Below are 18,784 nucleotides of genomic sequence, written 5' to 3'. Positions count from 1 at the left end.
CAGGGAGGTTATTCTCCCTCTGTACTCAGCACTGGTGAGACCGCACCTTGAATACTGTGTTCAGTTCTGGACCCCTCACCGCAAGAAGGATGTTGAGGCTCTGGAGCGTCTCCAGAGAAGAGCAACGAAGCTGGTGAGGGGCTGGAGAACGTCTGACGAGGAGCGGCTGAGAGAGCTGGGGTTGTTTAGCCTGGAGAAGAGGAGGCTGAGGGGAGACCTTATTACTCTCTACAACTACCTGAAAGGAGGTTGTGGAGAGGAGGGACCTGGGCTCTTCTCCCGAGTGACAGGGGACAGGACAAGAGGGAATGGCCTGAAGCTCCGTCAGGGGAGGTTCAGGTTGGATATCAGGAAAAAATTCTTCACAGTAAGAGTCATTGGGTACTGGAACAGCTGCCCAGGGAGGTGGTCGAGTCGCCTTCCCTGGAGGTGTTTAAGGAACGGGTGGATGAAGTGCTTAGGGACATGGTTTAGGGAGTGTTAGGAATGGTTGGACTCGATGATCCAATGGGTCCTTTCCAACCTGGTGATTCTGTGTTCTTTTCAGACCTGTCCCTTGCAATGCGGTTTTCCTGCTGCGCGCAGCCACGCGGGGAGCAGAGGCAGTGTCCCACAGTTGGGGAGGGATTGCAGCGAAGGCGAGCGTGGCAGGTTGAGCGCTCCGGGTAGCAGCTAAGCCCCCAGCCAGTCCTTGCTCCCTCCCTCCCTCCCCCCGCAGTGGGGTGGGGGAGAAAATGGGAAGGGCAAAAGCAAGGAAAGAACGCCTACAAGTTTCCGGGCTGAGATAAAGACAGTTTAATAAGTGCAGAAAGAACGGAGCGATGGGCAAGCAGTCAACAGCCTGGCGGGTCCGTGAGCAGTGACTCCTCTGGGGAGACTCTCCCTGGTCCTCGATGCTGTGCAAGCCCTGCCCAGCGCTAGCTGAAACGTGCGTGTGTTCCCAGCCGTCCTTTGGTCGCTAGTCTGAAGCACAGGAGCATGTGGGCCGTGAGCTGCACGTTCAGATCCGCCGGAGAAGATGATTCCATGCCTAGGAAAAGACTGCAAGTGGTGAAAGAGGGAATTGCCTTGGAAATGGTGGCTGAGATGGACAGGAAGCAGAGTTGAAGGTGGTAGGAGATGCTGCTTCAGTCCCAAGATGCTCATGGCCGCGGACAGAGAGTGACGCTGAGGAGAGAAATGCTCCCTCAGCCAAGCGTGGGAGAAAGAGCCACATGGCGGCCATTGCGCTGCCACCTCCCAAAGCGCGGCGCTCCAGCGAGGAGGCACGTGTGGTCTGCAGCGGCCAGTTGGTGCAGGTGGGAGCGCCCAGGGAAGGAAGGCTGGAGCAAAAGACGTGGGGTTCCAGGTTGTAGGGGCTTTGGGGACCCACCGTGGTGCGCACAGTGTGATTTGGTGTCAGGTGCCGGTATGTGAGAGAGCGCTTGGGGACCCCCGAATGATAGGGAGACTCTGATTGGCTGTTGGCCCTTGGGGAGCCGTTGTGATTCGGGGGCTGTGATTGGGTGGCAGGTGTGAGCGTGTCACAGAGCCCTTAGGTTGTAAGGCGACCGGTGTCACCAGAGGCACCTCAGAGTGCCCGGAGGAGACGACGGGGACGGAGTGGGGCTGTGTGGGTCCTCTGCACAGTCACTTTGATCCCTACGGACCCGCATCCGTGGTGCTTTTCCAAGGATCTGCCATCCCTGGAGCAGAAGGCCTCAAGGCCAGGCGTCAGCAGGATGGCAGAGACGCTCTGCAGTGTGGCCAGTGTATCCCCGGTGCCGGGAAGGGGAGAGGAGGAGGAAGGTACTGGGTCTGCCCGAGCCTGGCAGCCTGCTGAGGTGGGTGACATCGCTCTCCTTGCTGCCCTTCCTTCTCCTGCAAACGGTTGGGGAACCCCTCTCAGGCAGTGAGCACGGTGACGCCAGGGTCGATGAGGGCCCGTCGGATTCCGGCAGCTCCGATGTTCCGGAGGAGCGTGCGGCTCTGCTGGGGGAGGTTATGGGGGCTCACACCTGCGCTTGCGTTGGCCTGTGGGCTGGGCTCAACCCCGCAGGAATGGTGTGCTCCGTGAAGCGGGGTCCCCGTGGCAGCCGATAGCCGTGTTGGGCAGCACAGTGCGGTGGGGAGGGAAGGTGGGCGCAGGGCTCGCTGTGGCAGCGCTGCAGCTCTGGGCTGTGTCTCGCGCAGGTGCCTGTGCTGGTGAGGGAGATGTACAGCTGGCTGCAGCGGAACGTGGATGCGCCTGCCAAGAACGGGCCGGACGAGAGGCTTCTGGAGCTGGTGCGCTGGAACCAGCATGATGTGGTGGTGACCCTCCTGCGCTGTGCCCCGTCGTGTGACAGGTACGGGGCGCCTTCCCTGAGGGCCGCAGGCTCAGCAGCCTTTTGAGCCCTTGAGCCTGTGGAGCCCGTCCGACGTGGGCTGCAAGGTTGAGAGTGAATTTGGTGCCCGTCTGGCCCCTGTGTTTCCCAGCCCTGTCCCGTCAGCCCCAGGGCCCGCTGCCACGCTCCCTGGCTGCCCCTCAAGGCACCGTTGCTGGAACGCCCGCTGCCCGCAGGGACCGGCCCGCTGCTGCCGGCGAGGGGCAGTGGGCAGGGGCAGGGCTGTCGGCCAGCGCAGGACGCGGGGTTGCCCAAGGCTCGCTGCCGTGGCCCAGACCCCGCTGACGCAGAGCTCTGTGCCTGCAGGGCTGCTGTGACCATGTGGAGGGCGCTGGTGTCAGAGCGCAGCTGTGCCGAGCGAGTGCTGTGGGAGCTGCTGAGCGTGCTGGAGGATTGGCCGCTGCACAGCACATCCACCTCCGACGGGGACGAGACGGAGGTCGTCGTTCTGGCTGTGAGTTTCTGGAGCAGAGCTTTGCCCCGTGTCAGGGTGGCTTCTGCGGGAGGTTCTCCATCCTTGCCGGCCACGGCACCGCGCCGAGTGCTTTCTCTGCGTGTTTCCTGCAGGCAACCAGGGCACTGAGGGAGATCCTCTGTGAGCGCCAGGTCCCAAAGGTGTTGGATCAGCATTTTCCGCCCCTCTTCCTGGCTCTGCTCTTTCAAGTGTACTGCACCATAAAGGAGGAGGCAGAGGAGATCGATGCGTACTGGAGGAAATACGTCGCGCAAGTCAGCCTTCCCACCAGCCCTAGCAGGTGCTCCATCGCAGCTCTGCGGTCCCTCCCACAGCCCTGGAGCTGGGGCCGGGGCTGCTGGTGTGACCTGGGCTTTGCTCTGCCCACAGATTCGTGGTGCAGACGGTGAAAGCGCTGCTCTGCAGTTTCGGTTATGAGGATGTGGTGTTCAGAGTGGAGCACAAGCATGGCTGGGACACTCTGCTGCACCCCAAGAGCCACCCCTACGCGATGGGTCTGCTGGCCAGGTGAGAGCCCCCTTCTCCAAGCTGCCGCTGCCATTTCTCCCCTGCAGACAGGGCACGCCACGCAATCCCTTTGGTGTTGGGTGAGAGGGATCTGTCTAGCAAGGGGTGGCCCAGTGCACTGGAAAGGCCTGGGAGAGGCGGGTGCCCGGGATCATCGGCCTCCCAAAGTGCCCTGGGCTGCTCCTGCGAGGTGTGGGCTGACGGCACAGAGCCGGGTCAGTCTGCCGGCAGCCCCAGCGAGGGCAGCGTGCCAGGGCAGGGCAGGATGCACTGAGGGCAGGGACGGAGCCTGGGGGAATTGTGTGTCCCGTGGGCAGGGCAGGGGTCTCCTGGGAAGGGCGGGCTTTGGGGCAGGGCGGATGTTTTTCCAGTCTCCATCCGCAAAGGAGCCTGCTGGTGTTGGGCATTGCCTTTCTCCTGGGCAGGGGTGGTGGGGAAAGCCCAGTCCTCCGTGAGTGTGTCCCGGGAGAGGCTGCCCACCCTGCTCCGGACTGACGGTGCCTTCTTCCCCCTGCCAGAGAGATGTGCATGGTGAAGGATTATTTCTGTCACCGCGTGGCGCTCCAGCTTTTGGATGTGCTGAACCTGGACGAGCCGTGCCTGGAGGTCCCTGCCATGGCGTTCTTTGTCAAGGTGAGCCTGATGGCGAGCGCGGCCACGCTGGGCTGTCCCGCAGCCCTGTGCCCTTCTCCAGCGGCGGCCGTGGGGGGAGCCCAGTTGGTGGAGCTGGGCCAGGGCTTAGGCTGCGCTGGGTGCCCTTGGCCCCTGGCTGCTGGGGTGACTCTTGTCCCCACCCGTGTTTCCTGCCCCCTTGTGACAGTGGTTTTTTTGCAAGGCCAAGCAATGAGAGGCGGCCGAGCGGAGCAGGCGACTGCCCTGTGCCGTGTGCCCTGTGGCGCAGGGCAGGGAGCGCAGGGGTCTCTGCAGGCGCTGCTGCCTTCGGGCTCGGCTGCCTGGGACGGTGCCCGCATCCTGTGCTGCTGGCTGGAGCCAGCCCTGCGTGCGGCGCTGGGGTCCTGCTGGCCAGGCTCCCCTGTCACTGCTGTGTGTGTCTTTCAGCTCCTGGCCTGCCCTGACGTGGTGGAATTGCACGAGCGTGCCCTGAAGCTCTTCCCGATGTTCGTGCTCAGCCCGCGCATTGAGATGCGTCGCCTGGTGCTGCAAGGGCTCTTCACCCTGAGCCAAAGACCTGAGATGGTGGGTGAGCGGGGGGCGGCGGCTGAGGCCGTGCTGGAGGAGTGGGGCTGAGTTCCTCGCTAGCTTGGACTTGGCTGGGCTTTGGGAGCTGTGGGAGCGGCTCGCAGCTCTCCTGCCTCTCCGTGCCCCTGCCCGAGTCCTTTGGGGAAGGCCTTTGCCAGCAGCGTGGTCTCAAACCGCCCGAGTGCTTTTGGCAGAGCAGTGCAGCGTTTTCTGGCTTCCCCACACGACGTTGTGTTCCACCCAGGCTGAAAGAATGGGGTTCTTGCTGCCGAAACTCCTGGAGGTCCTGGACGACGCAGATACGGAGGTGGTCGAGATGACCCTCTCTGTGCTTGGCAAGATGCTGGAGCAGAGGGACGTGGCAATTGCTGGCCCTGTCGTCGTGCAGCTGTCTGAGAAGCTGCAGCCGCTCTTTGACAACGTAAGGCTTTGTGCCCCCCAGCACGAGCACTGGATGCTGCCAGGAAACTTTGCGCCCTGTAGCTTTTCAGCCCGTGCCCGGGCGGGCCTGAGGCAGCCGGTGCTGAGCTCTTGCCCTCTTCCTTGCCAACAGGAGTCCGCCTCCATCAAAGTTCTCTCCTTCCAACTCTTCCGGGACGTGATGGAGCTTTTAGTGGCAGTGGACAGGAAGGCAACAAAGAGACAGGTGCGCCGGAACCTGCTGCCGCTGCTCTTCCACGTCTATGATGAGAACCAGCCTGTGGCAGAGGTGAGGATTTTGGCGCTGCTGGGGTTCCCGTGGGAGGTTGCTGGGCTGCCTCCTGCCCCGGTGCCTCATGAAGCGCAGGGTTCCAGGTTCCTGCGGGCCTCGGCTCCCGAGCAGCAGCTCTGGGAGCCCTCTCTCCTGCCGCCCGGCAGCACCGGCTGCCCGCGATGGAGGTTGCCCCAGTGCTCTGCCCGGGCAGCGAAGCCGCCGGCAGAGGCGTTCCCCAGCTGCTGCCCCTTCCCAGCAGGGCCCAAGAAGGACCCTCAGCCTTGCCCAGGGGAGGGGACGCGGGTCCTGTGCCCTGGGCAGCGGTGCCATCTCCCAGTCTCTGCTGCTCTGCAGGCCTCCCGGGAAACCCTGCTTCAAGCCACCGAGCTGCTGAAGCTGAGGAAGCTGAGGAAGAAGCTGAAGAGCGGGCAGATCTACAAGTTGGGCAAGTGCCTGGTAAGGATGGCCCCGCGTTGGCAGAGCCAGGCAGGACAAGGCCCTGCCCCGGTGCCCGGTGTGTGGGGCTGTCAGCTGTGCCCGTGCCCACTGCCGCAGCCCATCGCCCCCGGGCTGCACCCCGCGCAGCCCCCCTTCCCCCGGCCGTGCAGCCCTGCGGGCCCTTCTCCGGGCTCCTGTCCCTCGCCGAGCCCAGGGGTGCCGATGGAAGCCTGGCTCTGCGGGGCTTTGGCAGCAGGGTGGCTGCGCGGCTCCCCGGGGAGCAGCAGCCCTGCGCTCCCTGCAAAGCACGGGCTGGCTGCTGGCTGGGAGCGGTGGGTGTCCTGGCGGGAGAGGCCAGTCCTGGGGAGAGGGGCGGCGCGGCCAAGGCGGGGAAGCTGTGCTGATCTTTCCCCATGTCCGCTTGCGCTCTCTCCAGCTGGCAGAGGACAGGAGCAGAAGAGAAGATTACCTGTACCAGGCCCTGCCGTACCTGCAGAGCCCCCAGGAGTCCCTGCGAGAGGCGGCCGTCGTGTTTTTTGGTGAGCCACAAGCCCCGGGGGTCCCTCCCTGCCCCGCTGCAGCTTGGCCCCCGCCGCGGCGGCAGCACCGGCACCAGGAACGGGCCCTGTGTCTGCGGAGCCCCGAGCCCGTGACGATGCAGGGCCCGCAGGGCTCCCTGCCACCCGCTCTCTCCCTCGCCCGTGAGCGGCACGAAGCGGGAACGTGGGCTGAGCCATGCCGAGGGCAGGAGGGCGTGGAGCTGGGCTGGTGTGGGGCAGCTGTGCTGCTGGGGGCAACGGCATTTGGGATGGGCTCTGTGTTCCTAGGGCACCTTGGTCGGAGCGTGAGGGGACAGCCGGAAGAGCAGCAGACCGTCTACCAGGGTAGGTGAGGGGAGCAGGGCCTGGTGGGGAGGAGGAAGGAAGCTGGGCAGGGAGCTGCAATCCCTGTCCCATCTGGGAGGGCTCTGCTCCCTGTGCAGACGAGGGCCGGTGTGGGCAGAGAGATTTCAGGGGCGCTTGGGGTGCGCGTGGCCAGCAGCATCCACGTGATCCCTTTGGCTCTTGCTGCGTTCCGGCCCCTGGAAGAGCTGGGCTGGGTGGCCCTGGCAGGAGGGTTTTCTGGGGGCCCTGCAGAGCCGTGTTCTGATCTTGACTCTCTCCTTCTCTCTTGCAGCCCTCAGATGCATGAGAAACGACATCAGCCAATCCGTCTCAGACTTAGCAGCTGATACCCTGTTTGTCCTGAGAAGTGAAGAAAGCAATCGTACCTTTGGATACAGGCTGCAGGTGCTACGAGGGTGGCTCGAGAGGATGTGGAGGAGATGAACTTCTCTCCCTGGTATCTCGTGGCCTCTCCCTGCCCCCCGGCACAGCTCCATCCTTCCGCTTTGCCTTCCGTCAATAAACAGTCTGGATTCTTCATCTCTCACCCGTCCCAGTCCCGCACCGTTGCTCTTTCACCTCAGGGGCTGTACCCGCAACAGCCTTCAAAACGCAACAGCTTGCTCAACAGCCGTTAAAGCGAGGGAGAACTTGGCTTTAAAAATGGGTCACTTCCTTCTGCTCTGCCATCACTTAAGCAAACTGGAATGAGGGATGAGGAAAAGAAAAAGAAAACACAATAGTAGCATTCCCAGAGCTGACCCCTTGCTCTTTTCCAAGGACTGCACCGAGAGCAGACCCGTAAGAAAACTGTCCTCGAGCAATCCGTGTTTCTCACTGTGTCCTCCAGATGACTTCCAGAGTTGCATTGTGTTGATGGTTGAACTGGATGATCATAGGGTCCAACCTTAACAACTCTACGATTGGTTTGGCTCCCAAAGGCTTTAAAATGGTCGGTGTAGCATCAGCCTGGACTCCGAAATCCACGGATGTGAAAGGACCAGTCCTTAGCCGTTGCGTAACTCTCTGAAGCCTTTTGTCTGTGCGAGGTTTGAGGCACAAATGCAGGCCAGCCAGGACTCCCTGGCGTCGGTGATGCCTTTGATGCTGCTGCAGGCACTGAAGCCTCGAGAGGCAGAGGGAGCGCGACGCTGCGAGGCTGTTGAGTCAGGGAGTTCTTGATGCTGCAGAAAATGGTTGGCGAGCACCACTCGTGTCGCTGTTGGGGTTGGCTTGTCCATGTTAGTGTATGTCCTGGTGGCTTCTGGCTGTGCCACACGATAGCGCCTTGCTGTCAGGAACACCCTTAGAATCTTTGCTGGTGTTGTCAGCGCCGTCAGGAAAGCAGTGGTGTGTTCTTTCTACAAGTACATTAACAGGAAAAGGAGGACGAGGGAGAATATCCAGTCTCTAGTGGATGCAGAAGGAATAACAGTGACAGGGGATAAGGACAAGGCTGAGGTACTTAATGCCTTCTTCGCCTCAGTCTTTAATAGCAAAGAAAGTTGTTCCTTCTGTTTACAAATCCAAGAGTTAGAGGGGCAGATTGAGGCTCCCGTGATCCAAGAGGAGGCGGTTAGAGACTTGCTTGCCCAGCTCGACTCCCACAAGTCTATGGGGCCGGATGGGATCCACCCAAGAGTATTGAAGGAGCTGGCGGATGTCCTTTCCAAACCCCTATCCATCATCTTCCAGAGGTCCTGGCTGACTGGGGAAGTTCCACTAGACTGGAGGCTGGCTGATGTTGTGCCCATATACAAGAAGGGTTGCAGAGAGGATCCGGGGAACTACAGGCCTGTCAGTCTCACCTCAGTGCCAGGGAAAGTCATGGAACAGGTAATCTTGAGTGCTATCATGAAGCACACGCAAGAGAACCGGGTGATCAGGCCCAGTCAACATGGGTTTACAAAAGGCAGATCTTGCCAAACTAACCTGATCACCTTCTATGACAAAATCACTCGACTACTGGATGGGGGAAAGGCTGTGGCTGTAGTCTTCTTGGACTTCAGTAAAGCCTTTGACACAGTTTCTCACAGCATTCTGCTGCAGAAACTGTCAGCCTCTGGCCTGGACAGGCGCACACTCTCCTGGGTTGGAAACTGGTTGGATGGCCCAGAGAGTGGTGGTCAATGGAGTTAACTCCAGCTGGAGGCCAGTCACAAGTGGGGTTCCTCAGGGCTCAGTACTGGGTCCAGCTCTGTTCAATGTCTTTATCAATGACCTGGATGAAGGCATTGAGTGCACCCTCAGCAAGTTTGCAGATGACACTAAGCTGGGAGGAAGTGTGGATCTGCTGGAGGGTAGGGAGGCTCCAAAGGGATCTGAACAGGCTGGACTGCTGGGCCGAGACCAATGGGATGAGGTTTAACAAGGCCAAATGCCGGGTCCTGCGCTTGGGGCACAACAACCCTATGCAGCGCTGCCTAATAAACTCTACAAGGATCACCAGTTACTGGGCTTTCTTGGATGCAGCGAAGTCCACGTCACCTGGAGAACAGGCTGGAGAATAATGGAACTCAGGAGGCTGCCTGGTTCAACCCCACTGAAACCAGTGCCGGCTCAGATCAGAGGTAGCTGCAGTTTGGCTGAAAAATAGGTTACCATTCAGTAAGAACAAATGCAAATTTTACAGTTACCTGGGAATTACTGGCTACACAGGCACAAAATGGGGGAAACCCGATGAGGCAACAGTTCTGCAGACAAGGTTCTGATGTGGAATGTTAAATATCTACTGGTTTGTTGTCTGAGAGATGTATGAAGAAATCCTCCTGCTGCTCATAGTGGAATGAAGCGTGTGTTGGGTACAGCATCCAGTGTTAGCACTAAGCTTCGAGGAAGATGGAGTGGCTGGAGGGCGTTTGGAACAGTGACAAGAGGAACTGGAGGTCTTAGCAACATAATCTGTAGAAAGGAGCAAATAAATCAAGGTTAGCTAGTCTGGGAAAGAAGATTCCTGTTTATGGTGGAGTTTGTGGAGATGACCTTTCATTACAGATAGTCAGTGCCTTGAAAAGATAGAGTTTGTTTCCAGTTTAGGCCTGGTAAATTATCTAGATGGCATTCTGGTCGTGATCGAACCTTTGCACGTGTGAACTGTCCTGATTCTGAAGCCGAGCCTTGGCAGTTCACAGTAGTAACATCGTGGTATGAACACAGAGGTTAGTGTCTCACAGGAAGCAGATGTGTGCATTATCCTATTGCATTGGAAAGGGACTACTTGTATCCGTGCTGACCATCTTCAATAGGAGATGCTGGCTTGGCCATTCCAGGTACTTTGCAGTACTGAGGTACCTGGGGTTGTTTAGCCTGGAGAAGAGGAGGCTGAGGGGAGACCTTATTGCTCTCTACAACTGCCTGAAAGGAGGTTGTGGAGAGGAGGGAGCTGGGCTCTTCTCCCAAGGGACAGGGGACAGGACAAGGGGGAATGGCCTCGAGCTGTGCCAGGGGAGGGTCAGACTGCATATCAGGAAAAAAATTTTCCCAGCAAGGGTCATGGGGCACTGGCAGAGGCTGCCCAGGGAGGGGGTTGAGTCCTCATCCTTGGAGGTGTTTAAAAGGTAGACGAGGTGGCGAGGACATGGTTTAGTGGCAGATAGGAATGGTTGGACTCGATGATCCAAGAGGTCTTTTCCAACCTGGTGATTGTATGTTTCTATGATTTTCTCTCTTTAGGCCTTTTTAAGCTGTGGCAACACGCTCTTGCCTGGGAGCTTTTGCTGTGCCTCAGGAAGTGGTGGCTCCATCCTGGTTATTCCTTCCCTTCCATACAGTCTAAGCTGGGGATACGTTTAGGGTCTGGATATCGCAGCACCTGCTCTCTCTAGGCCTGTGCCACCTCTTCTGTGGGGATGGAGATGGTGTCAGAGAGATGGAGAGCGAGGCCCAGGCTCTTCCTTGGCCAGAGCCAGCTCAGGGCTGAGGTGCCTGGGCCGTGCCCCTCGGAGAGTCCCCTGCTCGGCCTGGCGCCGGCTGCCCTTGCTGTGTGCGTGGCCTCGGGAGAGCGGGAGATGGTTTGGCTCCCAAAGGCTTTAAAATGGTCGGTGTAGCATCAGCCTGGACTCCGAAATCCACGGATGTGAAAGGACCAGTCCTTAGCCGTTGCGTAACTCTCTGAAGCCTTTTGTCTGTGCGAGGTTTGAGGCACAAATGCAGGCCAGCCAGGACTCCCTGGCGTCGGTGATGCCTTTGATGCTGCTGCAGGCACTGAAGCCTCGAGAGGCAGAGGGAGCGCGACGCTGCGAGGCTGTTGAGTCAGGGAGTTCTTGATGCTGCAGAAAATGGTTGGCGAGCACCACTCGTGTCGCTGTTGGGGTTGGCTTGTCCATGTTAGTGTATGTCCTGGTGGCTTCTGGCTGTGCCACACGATAGCGCCTTGCTGTCAGGAACACCCTTAGAATCTTTGCTGGTGTTGTCAGCGCCGTCAGGAAAGCAGTGGTGTGTTCTTTTCAGACCTGTCCCTTGCAATGCGGTTTTCCTGCTGCGCGCAGCCACGCGGGGAGCAGAGGCAGTGTCCCACAGTTGGGGAGGGATTGCAGCGAAGGCGAGCGTGGCAGGTTGAGCGCTCCGGGTAGCAGCTAAGCCCCCAGCCAGTCCTTGCTCCCTCCCTCCCTCCCTCCGCAGTGGGGTGGGGGAGAAAATGGGAAGGGCAAAAGCAAGGAAAGAACAGCCTACAAGTTTCCAGGGCTGAGATAAAGACAGTTTAATAAGCGCAGAAAGAACGGAGCGATGGGCAAGCAGTCAGCAGCCTGGCGGGTCCGTGAGCAGTGACTCCTCTGGGGAGACTCTCCCTGGTCCTCGATGCTGTGCAAGCCCTGCCCAGCGCTAGCTGAAACGTGCGTGTGTTCCCAGCCGTCCTTTGGTCGCTAGTCTGAAGCACAGGAGCATGTGGGCCGTGAGCTGCACGTTCAGATCCGCCGGAGAAGATGATTCCATGCCTAGGAAAAGACTGCAAGTGGTGAAAGAGGGAATTGCCTTGGAAATGGTGGCTGAGATGGACAGGAAGCAGAGTTGAAGGTGGTAGGAGATGCTGCTTCAGTCCCAAGATGCTCATGGCCGCGGACAGAGAGTGACGCTGAGGAGAGAAATGCTCCCTCAGCCAAGCGTGGGAGAAAGAGCCACATCGCGGCCATTGCGCTGCCACCTCCCAAAGCGCGGCGCTCCAGCGAGGAGGCACGTGTGGTCTGCAGCGGCCAGTTGGTGCAGGTGGGAGCGCCCAGGGAAGGAAGGCTGGAGCAAAAGACGTGGGGTTCCAGGTTGTAGGGGCTTTGGGGACCCACCGTGGTGCGCACAGTGTGATTTGGTGTCAGGTGCCGGTATGTGAGAGAGCGCTTGGGGACCCCCGAATGATAGGGAGACTCTGATTGGCTGTTGGCCCTTGGGGAGCCGTTGTGATTCGGGGGCTGTGATTGGGTGGCAGGTGTGAGCGTGTCACAGAGCCCTTTGGTTATAAGGCGACCGGTGTCACCAGAGGCACCTCAGAGTGCCCGGAGGAGACGACGGGGACGGAGTGGGGCTGTGTGGGTCCTCTGCACAGTCACTTTGATCCCTACGGACCCGCATCCGTGGTGCTTTTCCAAGGATCTGCCATCCCTGGAGCAGAAGGCCTCAAGGCCAGGCGTCAGCAGGATGGCAGAGACGCTCTGCAGTGTGGCCAGTGTATCCCCGGTGCCGGGAAGGGGAGAGGAGGAGGAAGGTACTGGGTCTGCCCGAGCCTGGCAGCCTGCTGAGGTGGGTGACATCGCTCTCCTTGCTGCCCTTCCTTCTCCTGCAAACGGTTGAGGAACCCCTCTCAGGCAGTGAGCACGGTGACGCCAGGGTCGATGAGGGCCCGTCGGATTCCGGCAGCTCCGATGTTCCGGAGGAGCGTGCGGCTCTGCTGGGGGAGGTTATGAGGGCTCACACCTGCGCTTGCGTTGGCCTGTGGGCTGGGCTCAACCCCGCAGGAATGGTGTGCTCCGTGAAGCGGGGTCCCCGTGGCAGCCGATAGCCGTGTTGGGCAGCACAGTGCGGTGGGGAGGGAAGGTGGGCGCAGGGCTCGCTGTGGCAGCGCTGCAGCTCTGGGCTGTGTCTCGCGCAGGTGCCTGTGCTGGTGAGGGAGATGTACAGCTGGCTGCAGCGGAACGTGGATGCGCCTGCCAAGAACGGGCCGGGCGAGAGCCTTCTGGAGCTGGTGCGCTGGAACCAGCATGATGTGGTGGTGACCCTCCTGCGCTGTGCCCCGTCGTGTGACAGGTACGGGGCGCCTTCCCTGAGGGCCGCAGGCTCAGCAGCCTTTTGAGCCCTTGAGCCTGTGGAGCCCGTCCGACGTGGGCTGCAAGGTTGAGAGTGAATTTGGTGCCCGTCTGGCCCCTGTGTTTCCCAGCCCTGTCCCGTCAGCCCCAGGGCCCGCTGCCACGCTCCCTGGCTGCCCCTCAAGGCACCGTTGCTGGAACACCCGCTGCCCGCAGGGACCGGCCCGCTGGGTGCTGCCGGCGAGGGGCAGTGGGCAGGGGCAGGGCTGTCGGCCAGCGCAGGACGCGGGGTTGCCCAAGGCTCGCTGCCGTGGCCCAGACCCCGCTGACGCAGAGCTCTGTGCCTGCAGGGCTGCTGTGACCATGTGGAGGGCGCTGGTGTCAGAGCGCAGCTGTGCCGAGCGAGTGCTGTGGGAGCTGCTGGGCGTGCTGGAGGATTGGCCGCTGCACAGCACATCCACCTCCGACGGGGACGAGACGGAGGTCATCGTTCTGGCTGTGAGTTTCTGGAGCAGAGCTTTGCCCCGTGTCAGGGTGGCCTCTGCAGGAGGTTCTCCATCCTTGCCGGCCACGGCACCGCGCCGAGTGCTTTCTCTGCGTGTTTCCTGCAGGCAACCAGGGCACTGAGGGAGATCCTCTGTGAGCGCCTGGTCCCAAAGGTGTTGAATCAGCATTTTCCGCCCCTCTTCCTGGCTCTGCTCTTTCAAGTGTACTGCACCATAAAGGAGGAGGCAGAGGAGATCGATGCGTACTGGAGGAAATACGTCGCGCAAGTCAGCCTTCCCACCAGCCCTAGCAGGTGCTCCATCGCAGCTCTGCGGTCCCTCCCACAGCCCTGGAGCTGGGGCCGGGGCTGCTGGTGTGACCTGGGCTTTGCTCTGCCCACAGATTCATGGTGCAGACGGTGAAAGCGCTGCTCTGCAGTTTCGGTTATGAGGATGTGGTGTTTAGAGTGGAGCACAAGCATGGCTGGGACACTCTGCTGCACCCCAAGAGCCACCCCTACGCGATGGGTCTGCTGGCCAGGTGAGAGCCCCCTTCTCCAAGCTGCCGCTGCCATTTCTCCCCTGCAGACAGGGCACGCCACGCAATCCCTTTGGTGTTGGGTGAGAGGGATCTGTCTAGCAAGGGGTGGCCCAGTGCACTGGAAAGGCCTGGGAGAGGCGGGTGCCCGGGATCATCGGCCTCCCAAAGTGCCCTGGGCTGCTCCTGCGAGGTGTGGGCTGACGGCACAGAGCCGGGTCAGTCTGCCGGCAGCCCCAGCGAGGGCAGCGTGCCAGGGCAGGGCAGGATGCACTGAGGGCAGGGACGGAGCCTGGGGGAATTGTGTGTCCCGTGGGCAGGGCAGGGGTCTCCTGGGAAGGGCGGGCTTTGGGGCAGGGCGGATGTTTTTCCAGTCTCCATCCGCAAAGGAGCCTGCTGGTGTTGGGCATTGCCTTTCTCCTGGGCAGGGGTGGTGGGGAAAGCGCAGTCCTCCGTGAGTGTGTCCCGGGAGAGGCTGCCCACCCTGCTCCGGACTGACGGTGCCTTCTTCCCCCTGCCAGAGAGATGTGCATGGTGAAGGATTATTTCTGTCACCGCGTGGCGCTCCAGCTTTTGGATGTGCTGAACCTGGACGAGCCGTGCCTGGAGGTCCCTGCCATGGCGTTCTTTGTCAAGGTGAGCCTGATGGCGAGCGCGGCCACGCTGGGCTGTCCCGCAGCCCTGTGCCCTTCTCCAGCGGCGGCCGTGGGGGGAGCCCAGTTGGTGGAGCTGGGCCAGGGCTTAGGCTGCGCTGGGTGCCCTTGGCCCCTGGCTGCTGGGGTGACTCTTGTCCCCACCCGTGTTTCCTGCCCCCTTGTGACAGTGGTTTTTTTGCAAGGCCAAGCAATGAGAGGCGGCCGAGCGGAGCAGGCGACTGCCCTGTGCCGTGTGCCCTGTGGCGCAGGGCAGGGAGCGCAGGGGTCTCTGCAGGCGCTGCTGCCTTCGGGCTCGGCTGCCTGGGACGGTGCCCGCATCCTGTGCTGCTGGCTGGAGCCAGCCCTGCGTGCGGCGCTGGGGTCCTGCTGGCCAGGCTCCCCTGTCACTGCTGTGTGTGTCTTTCAGCTCCTGGCCTGCCCTGACGTGGTGGAACTGCACGAGCGTGCCCTGAAGCTCTTCCCGATGTTCGTGCTCAGCCCGCGCATTGAGATGCGTCGCCTGGTGCTGCAAGGGCTCTTCACCCTGAGCCAAAGACCTGAGATGGTGGGTGAGCGGGGGGCGGCGGCTGAGGCCGTGCTGGAGGAGTGGGGCTGAGTTCCTCGCTAGCTTGGACTTGGCTGGGCTTTGGGAGCTGTGGGAGCGGCTCGCAGCTCTCCTGCCTCTCCGTGCCCCTGCCCGAGTCCTTTGGGGAAGGCCTTTGCCAGCAGCGTGGTCTCAAACCGCCCGAGTGCTTTTGGCAGTGCAGTGCAGCGTTTTCTGGCTTCCCCACACGACGTTGTGTTCCACCCAGGCTGAAAGAATGGGGTTCTTGCTGCCGAAACTCCTGGAGGTCCTGGACGACGCAGATACGGAGGTGGTCGAGATGACCCTCTCTGTGCTTGGCAAGATGCTGGAGCAGAGGGACGTGGCAATTGCTGGCCCTGTCGTCGTGCAGCTGTCTGAGAAGCTGCAGCCGCTCTTTGACAACGTAAGGCTTTGTGCCCCCCAGCACGAGCACTGGATGCTGCCAGGAAACTTTGCGCCCTGTAGCTTTTCAGCCCGTGCCCGGGCGGGCCTGAGGCAGCCGGTGCTGAGCTCTTGCCCTCTTCCTTGCCAACAGGAGTCCGCCTCCATCAAAGTTCTCTCCTTCCAACTCTTCCGGGACGTGATGGAGCTTTTAGTGGCAGTGGACAGGAAGGCAACAAAGAGACAGGTGCGCCGGAACCTGCTGCCGCTGCTCTTCCACGTCTATGATGAGAACCAGCCTGTGGCAGAGGTGAGGATTTTGGCGCTGCTGGGGTTCCCGTGGGAGGTTGCTGGGCTGCCTCCTGCCCCGGTGCCTCATGAAGCGCAGGGTTCCAGGTTCCTGCGGGCCTCGGCTCCCGAGCAGCAGCTCTGGGAGCCCTCTCTCCTGCCGCCCGGCAGCACCGGCTGCCCGCGATGGAGGTTGCCCCAGTGCTCTGCCCGGGCAGCGAAGCCGCCGGCAGAGGCGTTCCCCAGCTGCTGCCCCTTCCCAGCAGGGCCCAAGAAGGACCCTCAGCCTTGCCCAGGGGAGGGGACGCGGGTCCTGTGCCCTGGGCAGCGGTGCCATCTCCCAGTGTCTGCTGCTCTGCAGGCCTCCCGGGAAACCCTGCTTCAAGCCACCGAGCTGCTGAAGCTGAGGAAGCTGAGGAAGAAGCTGAAGAGCGGGCAGATCTACAAGTTGGGCAAGTGCCTGGTAAGGATGGCCCCGCGTTGGCAGAGCCAGGCAGGACAAGGCCCTGCCCCGGTGCCCGGTGTGTGGGGCTGTCAGCTGTGCCCGTGCCCACTGCCGCAGCCCATCGCCCCCGGGCTGCACCCCGCGCAGCCCCCCTTCCCCCGGCCGTGCAGCCCTGCGGGCCCTTCTCCGGGCTCCTGTCCCTCGCCGAGCCCAGGGGTGCCGATGGAAGCCTGGCTCTGCGGGGCTTTGGCAGCAGGGTGGCTGCGCGGCTCCCCGGGGAGCACCAGCCCTGCGCTCCCTGCAAAGCACGGGCTGGCTGCTGGCTGGGAGCGGTGGGTGTCCTGGCGGGAGAGGCCAGTCCTGGGGAGAGGGGCGGCGCGGCCAAGGCGGGGAAGCTGTGCTGATCTTTCCCCATGTCCGCTTGCGCTCTCTCCAGCTGGCAGAGGACAGGAGCAGAAGAGAAGATTACCTGTACCAGGCCCTGCCGTACCTGCAGAGCCCCCAGGAGTCCCTGCGAGAGGCGGCCGTCGTGTTTTTTGGTGAGCCACAAGCCCCGGGGGTCCCTCCCTGCCCCGCTGCAGCTTGGCCCCCGCCGCGGCGGCAGCACCGGCACCAGGAACGGGCCCTGTGTCTGCGGAGCCCCGAGCCCGTGACGATGCGGGGCCCGCAGGGCTCCCTGCCACCCGCTCTCTCCCTCGCCCGTGGGCGGCACGAAGCGGGAACGTGGGCTGAGCCATGCCGAGGGCAGGAGGGCGTGGAGCTGGGCTGGTGTGGGGCAGCTGTGCTGCTGGGGGCGACGGCATTTGGGATGGGCTCTGTGTTCCTAGGGCACCTTGGTCGGAGCGTGAGGGGACAGCCGGAAGAGCAGCAGACCGTCTACCAGGGTAGGTGAGGGGAGCAGGGCCTGGTGGGGAGGAGGAAGGAAGCTGGGCAGGGAGCTGCAATCCCTGTCCCGTCTGGGAGGGCTCTGCTCCCTGTGCAGACGAGGGCCGGTGTGGGCAGAGAGATTTCAGGGGCGCTTGGGGTGCGCGTGGCCAGCAGCATCCACGTGATCCCTTTGGCTCTTGCTGCGTTCCGGCCCCTGGAAGAGCTGGGCTGGGTGGCCCTGGCAGGAGGGTTTTCTGGGGGCCCTGCAGAGCCGTGTTCTGATCTTGACTCTCTCCTTCTCTCTTGCAGCCCTCAGATGCATGAGAAACGACATCAGCCAATCCGTCTCAGACTTAGCAGCTGATACCCTGTTTGTCCTGAGAAGTGAAGAAAGCAATCGTACCTTTGGATACAGGCTGCAGGTGCTACGAGGGTGGCTCGAGAGGATGTGGAGGAGATGAACTTCTCTCCCTGGTATCTCGTGGCCTCTCCCTGCCCCCCGGCACAGCTCCATCCTTCCGCTTTGCCTTCCGTCAATAAACAGTCTGGATTCTTCATCTCTCACCCGTCCCAGTCCCGCACCGTTGCTCTTTCACCTCAGGGGCTGTACCCGCAACAGCCTTCAAAACGCAACAGCTTGCTCAACAGCCGTTAAAGCGAGGGAGAACTTGGCTTTAAAAATGGGTCACTTCCTTCTGCTCTGCCATCACTTAAGCAAACTGGAATGAGGGATGAGGAAAAGAAAAAGAAAACACAATAGTAGCATTCCCAGAGCTGACCCCTTGCTCTTTTCCAAGGACTGCACCGAGAGCAGACCCGTAAGAAAACTGTCCTCGAGCAATCCGTGTTTCTCACTGTGTCCTCCAGATGACTTCCAGAGTTGCATTGTGTTGATGGTTGAACTGGATGATCATAGGGTCCAACCTTAACAACTCTACGATTGGTTTGGCTCCCAAAGGCTTTAAAATGGTCGGTGTAGCATCAGCCTGGACTCCGAAATCCACGGATGTGAAAGGACCAGTCCTTAGCCGTTGCGTAACTCTCTGAAGCCTTTTGTCTGTGCGAGGTTTGAGGCACAAATGCAGGCCAGCCAGGACTCCCTGGCGTCGGTGATGCCTTTGATGCTGCTGCAGGCACTGAAGCCTCGAGAGGCAGAGGGAGCGCGACGCTGCGAGGCTGTTGAGTCAGGGAGTTCTTGATGCTGCAGAAAATGGTTGGCGAGCACCACTCGTGTCGCTGTTGGGGTTGGCTTGTCCATGTTAGTGTATGTCCTGGTGGCTTCTGGCTGTGCCACACGATAGCGCCTTGCTGTCAGGAACACCCTTAGAATCTTTGCTGGTGTTGTCAGCGCCGTCAGGAAAGCAGTGGTGTGTTCTTTCTACAAGTACATTAACAGGAAAAGGAGGACGAGGGAGAATATCCAGTCTCTAGTGGATGCAGAAGGAATAACAGTGACAGGGGATAAGGACAAGGCTGAGGTACTTAATGCCTTCTTCGCCTCAGTCTTTAATAGCAAAGAAAGTTGTTCCTTCTGTTTACAAATCCAAGAGTTAGAGGGGCAGATTGAGGCTCCCGTGATCCAAGAGGAGGCGGTTAGAGACTTGCTTGCCCAGCTCGACTCCCACAAGTCTATGGGGCCGGATGGGATCCACCCAAGAGTATTGAAGGAGCTGGCGGATGTCCTTTCCAAACCCCTATCCATCATCTTCCAGAGGTCCTGGCTGACTGGGGAAGTTCCACTAGACTGGAGGCTGGCTGATGTTGT

The 18,784-nt window shown here is 60.9% G+C and overlaps 1 protein-coding gene across 1 annotated transcript; it reads left to right on the top strand.

Annotated features, from left to right (window-relative positions):
• Window positions 1–1,214: 1,214 nt before the first annotated feature.
• LOC128852565 (uncharacterized) lies at window positions 1,215–17,674 on the top strand. The gene is made up of 27 exons (XM_054070564.1): window positions 1,215–1,298; window positions 1,674–1,823; window positions 2,173–2,327; window positions 2,673–2,820; window positions 2,934–3,121; window positions 3,211–3,348; window positions 3,867–3,981; window positions 4,408–4,545; window positions 4,793–4,969; window positions 5,102–5,257; window positions 5,597–5,698; window positions 6,117–6,219; window positions 6,508–6,564; window positions 6,857–6,969; window positions 12,641–12,795; window positions 13,145–13,292; window positions 13,406–13,593; window positions 13,683–13,820; window positions 14,339–14,453; window positions 14,880–15,017; window positions 15,265–15,441; window positions 15,574–15,729; window positions 16,069–16,170; window positions 16,589–16,691; window positions 16,980–17,036; window positions 17,329–17,441; window positions 17,621–17,674. Exons 1-27 carry the CDS (start codon window positions 1,215–1,217, stop codon window positions 17,672–17,674), a joined length of 3,468 nt encoding a protein of 1,155 aa, XP_053926539.1.
• The last annotated feature ends 1,110 nt before the right edge of the window (window positions 17,675–18,784 follow it).

Source organism: Cuculus canorus, chromosome 6, assembly GCF_017976375.1.
Source record: "Cuculus canorus isolate bCucCan1 chromosome 6, bCucCan1.pri, whole genome shotgun sequence".
NCBI classification, from domain to species: domain Eukaryota; kingdom Metazoa; phylum Chordata; class Aves; order Cuculiformes; family Cuculidae; genus Cuculus; species Cuculus canorus.
The sequence above is the reverse complement of the archived record's forward strand: the minus strand, read 5'-3'. Positions and strand labels throughout refer to the sequence as shown.

Coding starts and splice junctions, on each gene's coding strand:
- LOC128852565 (XM_054070564.1), top strand. CDS start 1,215: ATGGCGGCCATTGCGCTGCCACCTCCCAAAGCGCGGCGCTCCAGCGAG. Junction 1,824..2,172: donor GAGCCTGGCAGCCTGCTGAG/GTGGGTGACATC, acceptor TGTCTCGCGCAG/GTGCCTGTGCTGGTGAGGGA. Junction 3,982..4,407: donor CCATGGCGTTCTTTGTCAAG/GTGAGCCTGATG, acceptor TGTGTCTTTCAG/CTCCTGGCCTGCCCTGACGT.